The following is a 15,925-nucleotide window of genomic DNA, read 5'->3' as shown; positions in this document are numbered from 1 at the left end:
CCCTCCTTATTGGCTGTGGGTGCCGCCATTTTGTGAGGGTGTGACAGTCAATTAGCATATTCTCTCTTTATTAGATAGGATATCCATTACCTCTTAACACAGACAATAGGGTGGTGAAGACCTGGGTTGGGGTGGGAACCAGGTGGAGGGGGACAATAGGGAGAAAGAGAGGGACATCTGTAATAATCTCAACAAAAAAGATTTTAAAAAAATTAATAATAAAAGAAAAAAAAGCAGGAATGGCAGGTACATCTAAGGTGAATTTTGAAGGTCAAGTTGGAAGAGAACACTCTGCTTTTCTAGTTTAGCTTTGACTGCTTAACATATGGACTAGATCCAGTAATTTCCCTTCCTCAACAACTTTTCATCAAGCTCTTCAAGTACTATTACAGAGAAATTCCACAATAGGTATAAAAAATACAAAGAACTGAACAGTGTAATGTGGTGCATGGCCTACTATCATTTATGTAAAAAAAGAGAAAATGAATAAAAACACAGTTGTTTTTACATACATAAAAAAAATCTCTGGAAAGATACCCTCTGTCTAGTAATGTTTGTGGAGAGGGAAACTAGTTGGGTGTTGGGAGATGGGGTGGAAGTGAAACTTTTCAACTACATAATCTATAATACTTTGGGGGCTTTGACCCAGGCAAATATATTTAGTATTCAAACACTTAATTACTTGCCTTATCTAATAAGATCCTTTCTATTTCCCTGCCCCACACCACACTTTTTATTTCAGCATGACATTCAAGGCTTATGTACTGTTTTAGCTCACGTCTGTTTATAATCTTCTACACACCCTGTAATCTAAACACTCTGCTTTCTTCCCTTTTTATTTTATTTATTTTTTTAAATTATTATTATTATTTTAAATATATTTTATTGATTTTTTACAGAGAGGAAGAGAGCGGGAGAGAGAGTTAGAAACATCGATGAGAGAGAAACATCAATCAGCTGCCTCCTGCACCCCCCTCCCCACTGGGGATGTGCCCGCAGCCAAGGTAAATGCCCTTGACCGGAATCGAACCCGGGACCTTTCAGTCCGCAGGCCGACGCACTGAGCCAAACCGGTCAGGGCATGCTTTCCTCCCTTTTTAAAAAAATTTATTTTTATTGATTTCAGAGAGGAAGGAAGAGGGAGAGATAGAAACATCAATGATGAGAATTATTGATCAGCTGCCTCCTGCAAGCCCCCCACTGGGGATCGAGCCCACAACCCGGCTATGTGCCCTTGACCGGAATCGAACCTGGGACCTTTCAGTTCACAGGCCAACGCTCTATCCACTGAGCAAAACCGGGTAGGGCTGCTTTCCTCACTCTCAAGCAAGGTTTGTTAGGGACAGTTATGTGTGCTAGAACAGTGGCTTCCAAACTTTTTTGAGAAGCCCCAGTAAGAAATACATTTTATGTCATAATCCACTGTACCTAAAATAAATGTATGTGCCTTGGCCTATGTGGTCAGGGCACAGGCCTGGGTTGCAGGCTCAATTCCCGGTAGGGGGTGTGCAGGAGGCAGCCAATCAATGTTTCTCTCTCCTTCCTCCTTCTCTCTCAAAAAATTAATAAAAATTATTTTAAATAAATAAATCTATAATAATAAAAGTGTAATATGATAATTAGACCAGACGTCCTTCCGGATGACCTTCTAGACGAAGCCGGGGCTGCCAGGGAAGCCCAGTCCCAGGTGCCAGCAGCCAGGGGAAGGAAGGCCTACTCTTGCACAAATTTTGTGCATCGGGCCTCTAGTAAGTAAATAAATGTATGTAATTAAAACAAAATCTTCATGAAACTACAATGAATCATTACTATGCGTTATGTTCTCTGATATTTTCTATTTTATTTCTTTAAAAAATTGCTGGTCACAAACTACTAATGTCATGAACATACTAGAATATAAGCACCTTAGGGGAAAGAACTAAGAGGTCATTATATGCCCATGGCTTCTGTCCAGCTTTGCACACAGGAAGCAGTCACTGACTCAACAAGGATTGAGTCTTTACTAAGTACTCTGTATCCTGTTAGGTGCTGGGATAGAAACATGCATAAGAAGTTAAATCACTACTTAGGAGTTTGAGATAAATTCTATTCTATACCAGATATTTGAAATGCACTATTAGATATGTACAATTATTTTACATTTTACTGAACACTTTAGAAATCCCTGGAAGTTTGATCTAGATTAATTATTATAAAAATAACCTCATTTCACAGGCAACTATTTGTATTAAACAGATTCTAGGTAGAGTTACACAATTCCCTCAAGTAAAACTATCTTTTCACTTAAGCTCATAATCATTACTGGCAAAAATGCTGCCTTAAATCTTTTTTGAAGGTAATGGGGTATAAAATAAAAACATTCTTCCTCCAAATCCTAGTCCCTCCCCCCAAAAATATCCACATATGTCATATCAAAAATATGTTTTCCTAAAAGAAAAAAATCACTCCAAAGAAAATATAAATATACAGGAAGTGAAATGCAAAACTATAAAAGGTGAAAATTGATGCTTTGAGGAACACAGAATTTAAGAAACAGCAAAAGCAAAGATTATATTTGTAACAAGGAAAGGAGTAGAAATGAGGGTGAGAAGACTAGAATAAAAAAGATTACTGAAATAAGGATAAACAATACAAAGATACAAAAAATAATGAATTAAACATAGTGCCCTGGCTGGGTGACTCAGTTGATTGGAGCATCATCTCTTATACCAAAAGGTTGTGGATCCAATTCCCAGTCAGAGCACATACCTAGGTTGCAGGTTGGACCCCCGGTAGGGGGCATATGGGAGGCAACCCTATAGATGTTTCTTTCTCTTTCTCTCCCTCCCTCTCTCCCTTCCCCTCTCTAAAATCAATAAACATATCCTTGGGTGAGGATTAAATAAAAAAGACTTAAAAATAATAAGGGAGGAAATCTAGAAATTTTTCTAATTTAACAATGCCAGAAATAAGAAAGATATTAAATTCCCACCATGGTGCTGAACTCTGGTCATTGGCCTAATGGGTTGTGTCTTATTTTTCAACCCATATGTTTAAAGAAACAAAATACATCAAAAAACTTTTCAACAACTAACACAGAAATAAAACCTACATTAACTCTCTTTTTACATCTAATAAAAATGACTAACAATCACCCTAGCCAGTGTGGCTCAGTGGATAGAGCATCAGCCTGTGGACTGAAGGGTCCAGGGTTTGATTCCGGTCAAGGGCACCTACCTCAGTTGTAGGCTCGATCCCCAGTCCCAGGTTGGGCGTGCATGCAACCAATCTGTGTCTCTCTCTCACATTGATGTTTCTCTCTCTCTCTCTCTCTCTCTCTCTCTCTCTCCACTCCCTTCTACTTTCTCTAAAAATCAATGGAAAAATATCCTCGGGTGAGGAATAAAAATAAATAAATAAATGTGTTTTTTAAATATACAATATAGCAAAAACTAAGAATTTGCAGAAAGGAAGACAGACAATGAAACCTAAATTATTTTTCTTTTTACATATAGGAAGGAGGAATTAAGACTATGATTATCAAGGCCTAAGAATTTATAGTTGCACATTTTTTTAAAGTAGCAGGGATGGTATTTTTTAAATATATTTTTTATTGATTTCAGAGAGGAAGGGAGAGGGGGAGAGAGAGAGAGATAGAAACATCAATGATGAGAATCATTGACTGGTTGCCTCCTGCATGCCCCCTATTGGAGATCAAGTCCACAACCCGGGCATGTGTCCTTTACCAGAACTGAACCCAGGGCCCTTCTGTACACAGGAGGACAATCTATCCACTGAGCCAAATCAGCTAGGGCAGCAGGGATAGTATTAATAATTCAATAAAAGGAAGAGCAATACATTCATCTATTAGTGGATACGTAGGTTGTTTCCATATCTTGGCTAGTGTAAATAATGCTGCAATGAACATAGGGGTGCACATATATCTTTCCAAGTTGGTGTTTTATTTCCTTTAGATAAATACCCAGAAGTGAAATTACAAAGTCGTATGGCAGCTCTATTTTTTTTTTTTTTATCTTCACCTGAGGATATTTTTTCCAACTGATTTTTAGAGAGTGGAAGGGAGGGAGAGACAGAAACATCCATGTGAGAGAGACAGATTGATTGGTTGCCTTCCACACGTGTCCCAACCAGGACCAGAAATGAACTTGCAACCCAGGTACGTGCCCTTGACCAGAACTGAACCTGCAATCTTCCCATGCGAGGGCCGACACTCTAATCACTGAGCCACACTAGCCAGGACTGGCAGTTCTATTTTTAAGGAACCTTCATACTTTTTTTCCATAGTGGATACACCAATTTATGTTCTCCCCAATGGTGCAGGCGAGTACCCTTTGCTCCACATCATCACTAACACTTATTTGTTGTCTTTTTGATAATAGCCATCTGACAAGTATGAGTTAATATCTCATTGTGGTTTTGATTTGCATTTCCCTAATACAGCGATTTTCAACCTTTTTCATCTCATGGCACACATAAACTAGTTACTAAAATTCTGTAGCATACCAAAATATATATGTATATTATAAAATATTGAAAATTGCTGCCCTGCCCTAGCCGGTTTGGCTCAGTGGATAAGAGCGTTGGCCTGAGGACTAAAGGGTCCCAGGTTCGATTCCAGCCAAGGGCACATGCCCCGGTTGTGGGCTCGATCCCCAGTGGGGACTTGCAGGAGGCAGCTAATCAATGATTCTCTCTCATCACTGATGTTTCTATTTCTCTATCTCTCTCCCTTCCTCTCCGAAATCAATAATATATATATATATATATATATATATTTTTTTTTTTTAAATATGGGAGCTTGTTAAAAAAAAAATTGCTGCCCTAATGATTAGGGATGTTAAGCATCTTTTCATGTGTCTGTTGGCCATCTGTATGTCTCCTTTGGAAACAACCCAGGTGTTCATCAATAGATGAATGGATAAAGAAGATGTAGTGGCGCACGCGCGCGCGCGCGCGCACACACACACACACACACACACACACACACACACACAGGAAAATTACTCAGCCATAAAAAAGAATGAAAACTTGCCATTTGTGACAAAATGAATGGACCTAGAGGGTATGATGCTATGTTAAAAAAGTCAGAGGAAGACAAATACCGTATGATTTCACTTATTTGTAGAATCTAAAAACAAACAAAAAATAACACAGAAACAGATTCCTACAGAGAACTGATAGTTGACAGAGGGAAGGGGGTTTAAAAGATGGGTGAAAAATGGGGATGTAATGTACAGCATAGGGAACATAGTCAATAATATTATAATAACTCTGTATGGTGGTAGATGGTAACTAGACTTATTGTGATCATTTTATAAGGTATACAAATGTCAAATCTCTATGTTGTACTCCTAAAAATACGTCAACTATACTTTAATAAAAGAGCACTACATAATATGATAGACTAAGCTTAAAAACACCAACAGTGTGACAAGTTAAATGTACATAAAATACAATATAGAACGTATCCATCTCTGCTAAGACTCTAACTGCTCTCCTATAACCATTGGCTGCTTAATTAAACAACCAGATTTTACAATGGATAATAACCTATATACTGAAATGGAAAAACTATTTGCTTCCAGTCTTGTGGTCATTTACTCAATAAATTAATCATTAATAAAAAGGTTCATTATTTAAGTTATTTCACAAAAAGCTAAACAAGCAAGAGTTCCTGTTATTAATACAAAGTTCTTTTCATCAGAATTGAATAATGGACTAGGCTTGCCTCTAAAGATAATAGCTAGGCATTTATATTAAGAATAAATGTTGCCCTAGCTGGTTTGGCTCACTGGATAGAGCATTGGCCTGCGGACCAAAGGGTCCTGGGTTCAATTCCGCCCAAGGGCACGTACTTGGATTGCAGGCTCCTCCCTGGCCCAGGCCCTGGTCGGGTCTCCTGCAGGAGGCAACCAATCGATGTGTTTCTCTCACATCAATGTTTCTCTCTGTCTTTCCCTCTCTTCCACTCTCCCTAAAAATCAATGGAAAAATATCTTCGGGTGATGATTAACCAAAATAAATAAATAAATAAATAAATAAATAAATAAATAAATAAATAAGTGTTACACTTTCATATATAAAAAACTGAAAAAATACAGATGTAGCCAGCTCCGAGAATGGTAGATGATTTAAAAACACTGCACAGCTATTCATACAAAGGCTGAGAACATGAGGAAAATAACCCCATTATTTAAAATATTTAGTAAAAAAAAGTCACATGCCAAGACCAAAATTGTAATTATTAAGCTACCACATGTAAAAACAAGATACATTCTTGAGAAAGTGCAGAGGGACACTGTTCCTAGAGAGCTCCTCTCTTTTTCTATTATCTTCCAATTTGGCTAATGGTATCTACTGATACATATTTAGAATGTAATCTATTTATTCAGCCAGCTGTTCTGGCTCAATGTGGATTTAGAATTTGAAAACATGTGGCTTTAGAGTTATATAATAAAATGTAATATAAGACAGAGATATCTTTTTTAAAGACTCAAATATTTATATTATTATTATCATCATCACCATCCATGACACCAGAATATATAGCAGGCACTGTAGTAAGTACTTTTCCCCAGTATTTTATTTATAATTAAACAACCTTGCCATATAGGTTGTGTTAGTTTTCCCCATTTTTTAAATGTGGAAACCAAGGCTTAGAGAAGTAACTTGCCCAGAGTTATCATGAATGGCTGATCTCTAATCTAAAGCAGGCTAATCAACTAAAAAGAAGTGCATTTAACCATACTCCTATCTGTAGTCAATTAAAAACCAACTAACCAAAAAGAAATCCAAACCAAAACAACATTAACCATTGCCTCACTCTTATGGGGTTCCAGGTTGTCAAGGAAAGATAATTATTATACTCAGGTATCATCTCATTTAAAAATAACTTTTAAAAGATAACAAAAATAAATAAATAATTTAAAAAATAACTTTTATCCCTAGCCCATTTTCCTCAGTGGATAGAGCATTGCCCTGCGGACCAAAGGGTCCTAGGTTGGACTCCGGTCAAGGGCATGTACCTGGGTTTCAGGCTAGATCCCAGACCCTGGTCTGTGCGTGTGTGGGAGGCAAACAATTGGTGTGAGAGAAACACATCAATATTTCTCGGTCTTGCCCTCTCTCTGAAAATCAATAGAAAAATATCCTCAGGTGTGGATTACAAAAATAAAATAAAATAAAAATAAAAATTACTTTTAGACCGGGCCGGCATTGCTCAGTGGTTGAACATTGACCTATGAACCAGAATTCGAGGTTTGAATAAAAAACAAAAAACAAAAAGAAGAAAAAAAAGAATTCGAGGTTTGATTCAGGGTCAGGACACATGCCTGGGTTGCAGGGCTTGATCCCTGGTGTGGGGTTTGCAGGAGGCAGCCGATCAATGATTCTCTCTCATCATTGATGTTTTTCTCTCTCTCCCTCTCTGAAATATATATATATATATAGTAAAATTAAAATCACTTCTAAAAAACTACCTCTGCGTACTGCTAATGCACTCAGAAGAGCATGTTCTTTTCCAGAAATTAAAAACTTAGGAGCAGTGCATGCAATCCACCCTAGGGACTTTCATGCTTAAGCTTTAAAGCAAAATGATTTTACAAACACAGAAAAAAGTTCTGCATAGATATAAGTCATATAAATGGTGACATCAGGGATAGAGAGAGGGTCAAATGGATAATGAGAGGTTTGGAGAACTTTTGTTTGGTATACTATATACTTCTATATTGTTTCAATTTTAAATTACATTTCAACCAGTCAAAATCAAACACACACCTGAAATCCAGATGGTATGAAATAATTTTACTTCCTTTATCCTTTTTTGAACTTAAACAGCTCAAAATAATCTTTCTGAGAATCCAAAGAAGCATCTATAAAATTATGGTCAAAAGCAACAAAAGACCTTTCCCTGCCAATAGCGCTCTCGCAAACATAGTGAACGTTCCTAAAACCCGCCGAACTTTCTGTAAGAAGTGTGGCAAGCATCAACCCCACAGAGTAACACAGTACAAGAATTGTATGCTCAGGGAAAGCAGCCTTATGACAGGAAGCAAAGTGGCTATGGTGGGCAGACTAAGCCGATTTTCCGAAAAAAGGCTAAAACTATAAAAAAGATTGTGCTGAGGCTTGAATGCATTAAGCCTAACTGCAGATTTAAGAGAATGCTAGCTATTAAGAGATGCAAGCATTTTGAACTGGGAGGAGATAAGAAGAGAAAGGGTCAAGTGATCCAGCTCTAAGCTTCATATTTTGTCTTATTATATGACAATAAAATCTTGGTATGTTCAAAACAACAACAAAAGAGCCCTATAAGGTTTGGCTCAGTGGATAGTGTCGGCCTGCAGACTGAAAGGTCCTGGGTTTGATTCCGGTCAAGGGTACATGCCAAGGTTGCAGGCTTGATCCCCAGTAGGGGGCGTGCAGGAGGCAGCTGATCAATGATTCTCTCTCATCATTGATGTTTCTCTCTCTCTCTGTGAAATCAATTAAAATACATATATATTTTAAAAGAAGAGCTAGACACAACTGCTTTTGAATTTACTTTAGCAGCTGTAGTGAATTACTATGAAAAAAGCAAATAGTGAAAAGTTATAACACTGCCCTAGCCAGTTTGGCTCAGTAGATAAGAGCGTTGGCCTGCGGACTGAAGGGTCCCAGGTTTGATACCCAGTCCGGGGCATGTAGGAGACAGCTGATCAATGATTCTCACCCCTCATTGATGTTTCTATTTCTCTCTCCTCCCTTCCTCTCTGAAATCAATAAAAATATATTTAATAAAAAATAATAACACTGATTTTAGGTAGAACAATGCAATTGAACAATAGCAGGTAATAATTCTGAAGTAAAAGAAACAAAAAACATAAAAATATAAGCTATGTGCTCTTAAAACATAAATGGATATAACGGAATCAATGTATCAGGAAAAGTATTTTTGAACCCAAAAGCTCTAGAAAAATATTCAAGGTAAAGTAACAAGGTAAATTAACAACCAAAATCAATGTCATAAATATGAACTAAAGAAAGTACATCATAGAAATTAAAGATGCTGCCGAAACCGGTCTGGCTCAGTGGATAGAGCGTCAGCCTGCGGACTCAAGGGTCCCAGGTTCGATTCCGGTCAAGGGCATGTACCTTGGTTGCGGGCACATCCCCAGTGGGGGGTGTGCAAGAGGCAGCTGATCAATGTTTCTCTCTCATCGATGTTTCTAACTCTCTATCCCTCTCTCTTCCTCTCTGTAAAAAATCAATAAAATATATTTAAAAAAAAAGAAATTACAGATGCTGTACAGTGTATCCAAATAAACACCCTACATATGCACAAATGAAAAAAATCACCTTTGATGACGAGTTTTCTCTCCTAAAGTAAAACTATTTGCTTTAAACACTGCACTACAGAGGCATTTAAAGGGCTATGGTGTATTAGTGAGGCAGCATTGTAGGGAAAGTGCACTGAACTAGAAATAGAAACTTGGGCATCTTAGTTTGAGTCTCCTGCTATGCCAATATATGACTCTGGGCACATTATTTAACTTCCTTGAGACTCAGTTTCCTTGTTAGTAGAATAGAGATAATAATTACTACCCTATCTACTTCACAAAGGGTTTCTATAATGCTTAAATGAGATAAGAGATGAACCTTTATAGGCTGCCATGTGCACTCGACGAAGATATTAGATCACATGATCTCTTAAGGCCTTTCTAACTCTTAACTCTGTAATTCTACTTTTATTGTTGTACAACTCAGGAGCCATGTAAGGAATCTAACGACATAGCCAAATGAGGTGGGTTTATCCTGAAGCAATAGCTGAGGTACTACTACTACTACCTGACACATAGCATTATAATACTTAAGATATCAGCACTGTAATGCTTATGGTATTACATAGCATTATTACCATGTGTTGGTCATTGTTCTTAGTGTTTTGCATGCATTGACTCATTTAATTTTCACAGCAACAGGAAATGGTGATCTCAATTGACAAACCACAAGTGAAAAGGCCACACTGGCTTATGAAATAAGTTTGACTTATATTTCTGTATCATAGTGCTTCAAGGTATTTTTCACATTTTATTTGATTCTTATAAGCAACCCCATGAGGTAAATAGGACAGGCATTTTCCCCCTATGTTACAGAGGAGGAAACTAAAGCCGAGTTCCTTGCCCAAGATCAAAAGGGTAATTGCAATCAAAACTAGATCCTAATCTAGGATTTGTCAATCACCATACCACCTCTGCAACTAAAATGAACAGATGAGCCCTGGATGGTGTGGCTCAGTTGGTTGAGCATCTTCTCATGCACCAAGAGGTAACAGGCACATGCCTGGGTTACACATGCCCAGTTGAATCCCAGCAGGGACGTGCAGGAGGCAGCCAATCCATGTTTTTCTCTCTCCCTCTCTCTCTAAAATCAATAAAAACATATTTAAATAGATAAAATGAACATATATAAAACTGTGAATTCCAACAACATCATTTCTCACAAGCTACTCATTAATGCAAAAACTCAAACTACTGGACTCTGAAATATATTTTTTTTAAATACAAAACTGCTGATACTATAATGCGAAATAACTTCTTAAATTGGTTGTGTCAAAAATATAGTAAGGCAGACGGGCTGGCCGTAGCTCAGTGGTTGAGAGTGATTGAACCAGGAGGTCATGGTTTGATTCCCAGTCAGGGCACTAGCCCGGGTTGGGAGCTCGCTGCCCAGTGTGGGGTGTGCAGGAAGCAGCCGATCAATGATTCTCATCATTAACGTTTCTCTCTCTTCCTTCCTCTCTGAAATCAATACAAATGTATTTTAAAAAAATACAGTAGGACAGCCCTGGCCAACATGGCTCAGTTGGTTGGAGCATCATCCCATACACCAAAAAGGTGGCAGGTTTGATTCCTGGTCAGGGCACATACCCAGGTTGCAGGTTCTATCCCTGGTCAGGGTGCGTTCAGGAGGCAACTGATCTATGTTTCTCTGTCTCTTCCTTTCCATAAAATCAATTTTAAAAATTCAATAGGGCAAAATAAGTTGGTAGCAAGAAGTCTAAATTATTAATTGTCCTTAAGAGTATATTTAAATTACACACTTCAAGTTCAGACCCATTTGCTAAGCATGAAAAACAAACCTGGCCCTCACGCCAAGCTGCTGGGCTACAACCTGCAGCTCATTTTTTTGTGTAAGGTGTGTCCCAGGAGGTAAGAACACAAAAAGAAAAAGAAATGGCAAAAGGCTAACAGGAAGGAGGTAGACAAAAGTATATGGAGAATATCTGCATTTCTTGAGGCCTTTCCTATAGGTGAGTAACACAACTTAGCAAGTACAACAGAATGACATGTCAACAAAAATCATCTTTGGGATTCAGGCACAGGTACAACCTCTATTATACGAAAGTACTCCTAATTGTAAATCATAATCAGATGGGTCCAAGATAAGCCCAATTTATACCAATATGATTGTACCCATAGCTTATTAAAGTGTGCATAAATTAATAAGAAATTGTAATTTGAGAGGAACCAAAAGGCTACATAAGGACCTGTATTAGGGAGAATACTTTGTAAAGTATATGATTGTCTAACCACTATGCTGTACACATGAAACTAATACATAATAATATTAAGTGTAAACTAAAATTGAAAAAATTTCTAAATGTAAAAACATAAAATAAAAGTCGTATACATCCAACTCAGTTTACACTGACCAAAGCTGGTTATCCACATTAATACATACCTGATAGAGTTCTTCTAAATTGTACTTAATGGAAGTACTATTCTGGATAGCTTCCACTGCTTCTTTCAGTTTCTGCCATGTTTCATCTGTGTAGTTTTCTGGTAATTTAGGCTTATCTAGATAATATATAAAAAGTTGATATCAGAATAATATGTAGGACAGAGCAACACAACTTGTCAGAGCAACAGAAGGATCCATAAAATACAATAATATTACTACTTTTTAAGGGTAAATTGTGATCTTTATAATTATTACACCTGAATATTAAAGTAACCACTGTATTTAGGCTTAGTATAAAGAATAAAATTTGAAATGGCAGAGTATTATTTAAGTCATTTTGAGTCACCTATTAAAACTGAAAGTGAGGTTTTTTTCTACTATTGACTGTATTGCTTCAAAAAATAAAAATTCAAGAATGACAAATAAAAAAAGCAATCCTGATCTTATTCCATCATGTGTAAAACCTCAGTCAGTCAACATGAATTTTATACCTGAGTTTTAAAATACTGAGAACCTATTATATACAAGGTACTTTATAAACATCTTAATTTTCCTAATAATGCCTTGAGCAAGATATCTTTTCCCTATTTTGCAACTGAGAAAACTGAGGCTGGAAGATTTATTTAGTAAGGTTTGCCCAAGGTCAGTATAGTCAGTCAGTGGCAAAATTGGGATTCTAATCCAAGTCTGTTTGGCCCCCACATTTATGCAGGGTCTACATAAATGGAGACAACCATTTTTAATTCAGGTTTGAATTTAAACTACATTCAGTGAGATTTTTAAAAATTAAAACACCTCAATAACTTCAGAACCTATGTAGCATTTTCAGAAAGGAAAGGAACATGTTAATCCAGGCTTTAATTTTCTTTATCAGCAACAAGTATTTTTTAAATTAAAACATCTAAATGCCTTAATAATGTGTTTTCCGTTTCTAAGAGGGAGAGAAAAAATCCAAACAAAATCTGAAACCAGTATGCAAATGCAATTAGGATCATAGCTCATCCATTTAAAAACCCTTGGCTATAAACCGATGTATTTTAAGTGAAACAGTGAACACATTAGTCAATTGTAATTTATATCTACTTCAGAAAAGTCTACTATTAAATCAGGAAGATTACAACACACTCTTGAGAGCCTGGGAATGGAAGAGGAGTGATAGAAAAAAAAGGTTAAAAATAAACAACACTATAACCCTCTACTTGAGACAAAATAGAGCATATTCCTGATTTCTAAATTAATGTTGAAAACACAAGCATGGAAAATCTATTTTCCCAATACTGATATTTAGTCACAAGGCACTAATCTGGTAATTACTTTAGTTCATTCATTTACTTCTCCATTTAACAGTTTAGCATCTATTACCTGCAGCTAAGAGTGTTGAAAAAGTCAGAAAAATAGAAACACAGCCAACAGATGCAAACTAATTCAACTCAATTGACATTTTTTAAATTGCTAATTTTATACTTATATCAATGTATTCATTATTCTCTCAATCACATATCTCAGAAAAATGAACAAATGTTCTGAAAAGCTGCAGGTCAGTACTTTAAAAACCACTTTAATGGTAAAATATAGGTATAGTAATTTTTCCTATCTTTAGATTAGTGGTACAGAGAGTTACTACTTCTGAGTATATACACCATTTTTCACTTCCAAACCCTACCTCTGGAAAGAAATGCAGAGATCATAAATATTTTTCTCCAAATATTGCTTCCACAGTGAGTTTCAAGAATATAGTACTCAACATTATGAATCTAACTATAAATCTCTGAGCATGAAATGATCATCATTGCTACCTGCATTTCTAGAAACTGGAGAATGTGGCCTACTGGAGCACAAAAATAAAAATCCCAGCAGTGCTAAGACTGTGTACCTGAAATAAAGGAAGCCCTTTAGAATATAAATCTCTCACCTGTAAAATCCGGATCACTCATACCGAATGTCAATATTATAAGGAACAACAGATTAGCTACAATAAGCTGAGATAGATCTCAAAATCCTGCACAGAAACACCCCAGTGTATGCTTCAGCACAAGGATACCAACCACCCCCGGAAAATGAACCCTCCACCCAAAAAAGGACCTCCCTCCACCTCATTGATTATGCATAAAACATTAGACCACCTCTATTCTGTTTAATATATTAACATAAATAGGCACGTGACCGCTCTAAGTGTCAAATTCTTAGGTGATTATGGATTTTAGCCTTGGTTACCTTTAAAGTTCTTGATCACTAACTTCTTAGCAGAGCCAGGCTTGCTGTTAGCAAAGCTAGAGGCGGTTGTAGAAGATTTAGCCAGGCCGTTTGCGTGATGCACTGAAGCCACAGAAGAGATTAATACACTCTTATTTTTAAGTTGCTGCTGCTGAGATGTTGCAGCAGTTGGTGAAGATGAGGAGGAGGAGGAGGAGGATGATTCCTCAGCCATCTTCGCATCAAAACCTACAAACTCCAGGGTGTCTTCAAAGCGCAGCTTCTTCTGTATCGGTACGTGGCTGGAAGCAGCCAACGAAACCCCCACGCAGAAAGACGAGGTTGAAGGGGATGCCGAATCCCTAGGTGGTAAAGGAGGAGTGGAAGAGGAGGGAGAGGTAGAATCAAAGTCGTCTCTCTCGTTACTACTGTTACTGCCGCTACTGCTGCTGCTGCTGCTATTTAACTTTCTCTTCTTGGCAGAGGTGGGCGGAGTGGTGCTGGTATTACCATCAGTGGCAGATCTGACCTCCTGAGCAGCAGCAGCAGCTGAGGGATTGGGGGAAGAAAAACCTGTTGGAAACATGAAAATAGCGGGGTCAAGAGGCAGAGGAGCATCAAAAACCTACGTTTAGGTGCCTTGCGTGCGTGTAGGAGAGAAGGTGGCAATGCTAGAGGGGGAAGGGAAGAAAGAAGAGAGGAGAAACACAGAGGACAAGAAGGAAAGTGAAGGGGGGGGCTACACCGGGGGAATGGGAGGGTTTGGGAAGGCGGATAGGCTGACACCAGGAGCGAGCAGAACAAGGGGGGGAGAGCGAATGAGAAGGCAGACAGGTAAACGGCCAAACCGTCCGCCTTTCCTGCTTTTCGGTCTCTCTCTCCCCCCCCTTGCTGCAGAAGCGACTCAGTGAGTCTGTGAGGCGGCAGCTCCTCCTCCCCCCCCCCCCCTTCTCTCCCTCTAGGAGGGAGGAGAGCTGCCCTGGCTGGGGGGAGGGGGAGCGAGCTGGGGCTTGTTATTGTCAATAGCACGGGAGGCTAAAGATGGCGCTACTTCCGGTCACGCGGCAGCGAGAGCGGGGCGGTGTCAGAACCGGAGAGTGGAGGAGGGTGGAGAGAAACACTGCGGTCTCCAGGGGGGCGGGGGAGCTGGCAGGCGGCGGGAAAGCGGCGACCGAGGTGCTCTAGACGCTCGGACTCTAGGGCTCTCGCTCGCTCTCCCCCCGCCTCACTCTCCCGCCCCCCCGTCTCACTCTCCCGCTCCCCCTCTCACTCTCCCGCCTCCCTTTCACTCTCCTGTCCCCCCGCTCACTCTCCCGCTCCCCCTCTCACTCTCCTGCTCCCTCTTCCCACTCCCTCCCTCCCCAAGCCAAGCAGCACTCTCCTCACCCTGCTCCCCGAAACTCCCACCGGCTCCTTAACGGTCCCGCGGGAAGCTCCGTGCCGCAGCGTTCTTACCGGAAGTGACTGAAGAGATACTTTTCATAGCTCCCAGATCCAGAAGCCCCCAGGTCCGCAGGACTTGGGGGGTGTGGGGGAGGGGAAAAAAAGGGTGAGAGCTTTGGCCCCGGCGGAGGGGGCGGGCCTTCGAGACACCTTCGGAGCTAGCGATTGGAGCTTTGTGAACGCAAGGCCGGCGCGGGGCGGGGGGGCGGGAGGGGGGGAGAAAGGTGGTGGGAGACGGGATCCGGGACGGATCCCGAAAGGGAGGGAAGGTGGTGACTGTGAGGGGCGGGGTGAGCTAGATGGGAAAATAGGGGAGGAGGGAAAGAGGGATGGAGAAAGGGAGGAAGTAAAGAGCAAGGGAAGGGAGAATGGAAACTTTGAAAGAGATAAAAAGGAATAAGGAGTGGCAAGGGAAGGAGTAACCCGAAGTGGATAAAAAAAATCATCATGCCACTATGCTGCTAGGGAGGAATGTCATGATAGGAATGGGAAAACAGTTTAGATAGCAAGAAAAGGAGTTTTTGATTTGGTTGAGCTGTGAATTGTTTCTCTTATGTCAAGGACACCA

At 39.3% G+C, this 15,925-nt stretch overlaps 1 protein-coding gene and 1 pseudogene across 3 annotated transcripts in view; one reads left to right on the top strand and one right to left on the bottom strand.

Moving 5' to 3' along the window:
• The window catches only part of CUL4B (cullin 4B), a 49,484-nt gene extending 33,967 nt beyond the window's left edge, over nt 1-15,517 (bottom strand). The window contains exons 1-3 of one of the 2 annotated variants that reach the window (XM_079765358.1): nt 15,370-15,517; nt 13,936-14,487; nt 11,722-11,837 (exon numbers count right to left, since the gene is read on the bottom strand). In XM_079765358.1, the coding sequence (XP_079621484.1) occupies nt 11,722-11,837; nt 13,936-14,487; nt 15,370-15,397 (696 nt within the window). In that variant the 5' untranslated portion in view covers nt 15,398-15,517. The remainder of the gene's footprint in view (nt 1-11,721; nt 11,838-13,935; nt 14,488-15,369) is intronic. The other variant, XM_079765359.1, reaches the window with a different exon arrangement.
• Nucleotides 5,046-10,202, top strand: LOC307096050 (large ribosomal subunit protein eL42-like; annotated as a pseudogene). The gene is made up of 3 exons: nt 5,046-5,103; nt 7,857-8,279; nt 10,134-10,202. The product of its transcript is annotated as a large ribosomal subunit protein eL42-like (transcript).
• Nucleotides 15,518-15,925: the final 408 nt, after the last annotated feature.

The sequence above is a fragment of the Cnephaeus nilssonii genome, assembly GCF_951640355.1.
Source record: "Cnephaeus nilssonii genome assembly, chromosome: X".
Taxonomy (NCBI): Eukaryota; Metazoa; Chordata; class Mammalia; order Chiroptera; family Vespertilionidae; genus Cnephaeus; species Cnephaeus nilssonii.
Note: the sequence above shows the minus strand (reverse complement) of the source record. Positions and strands in the feature narration are given on the sequence as shown.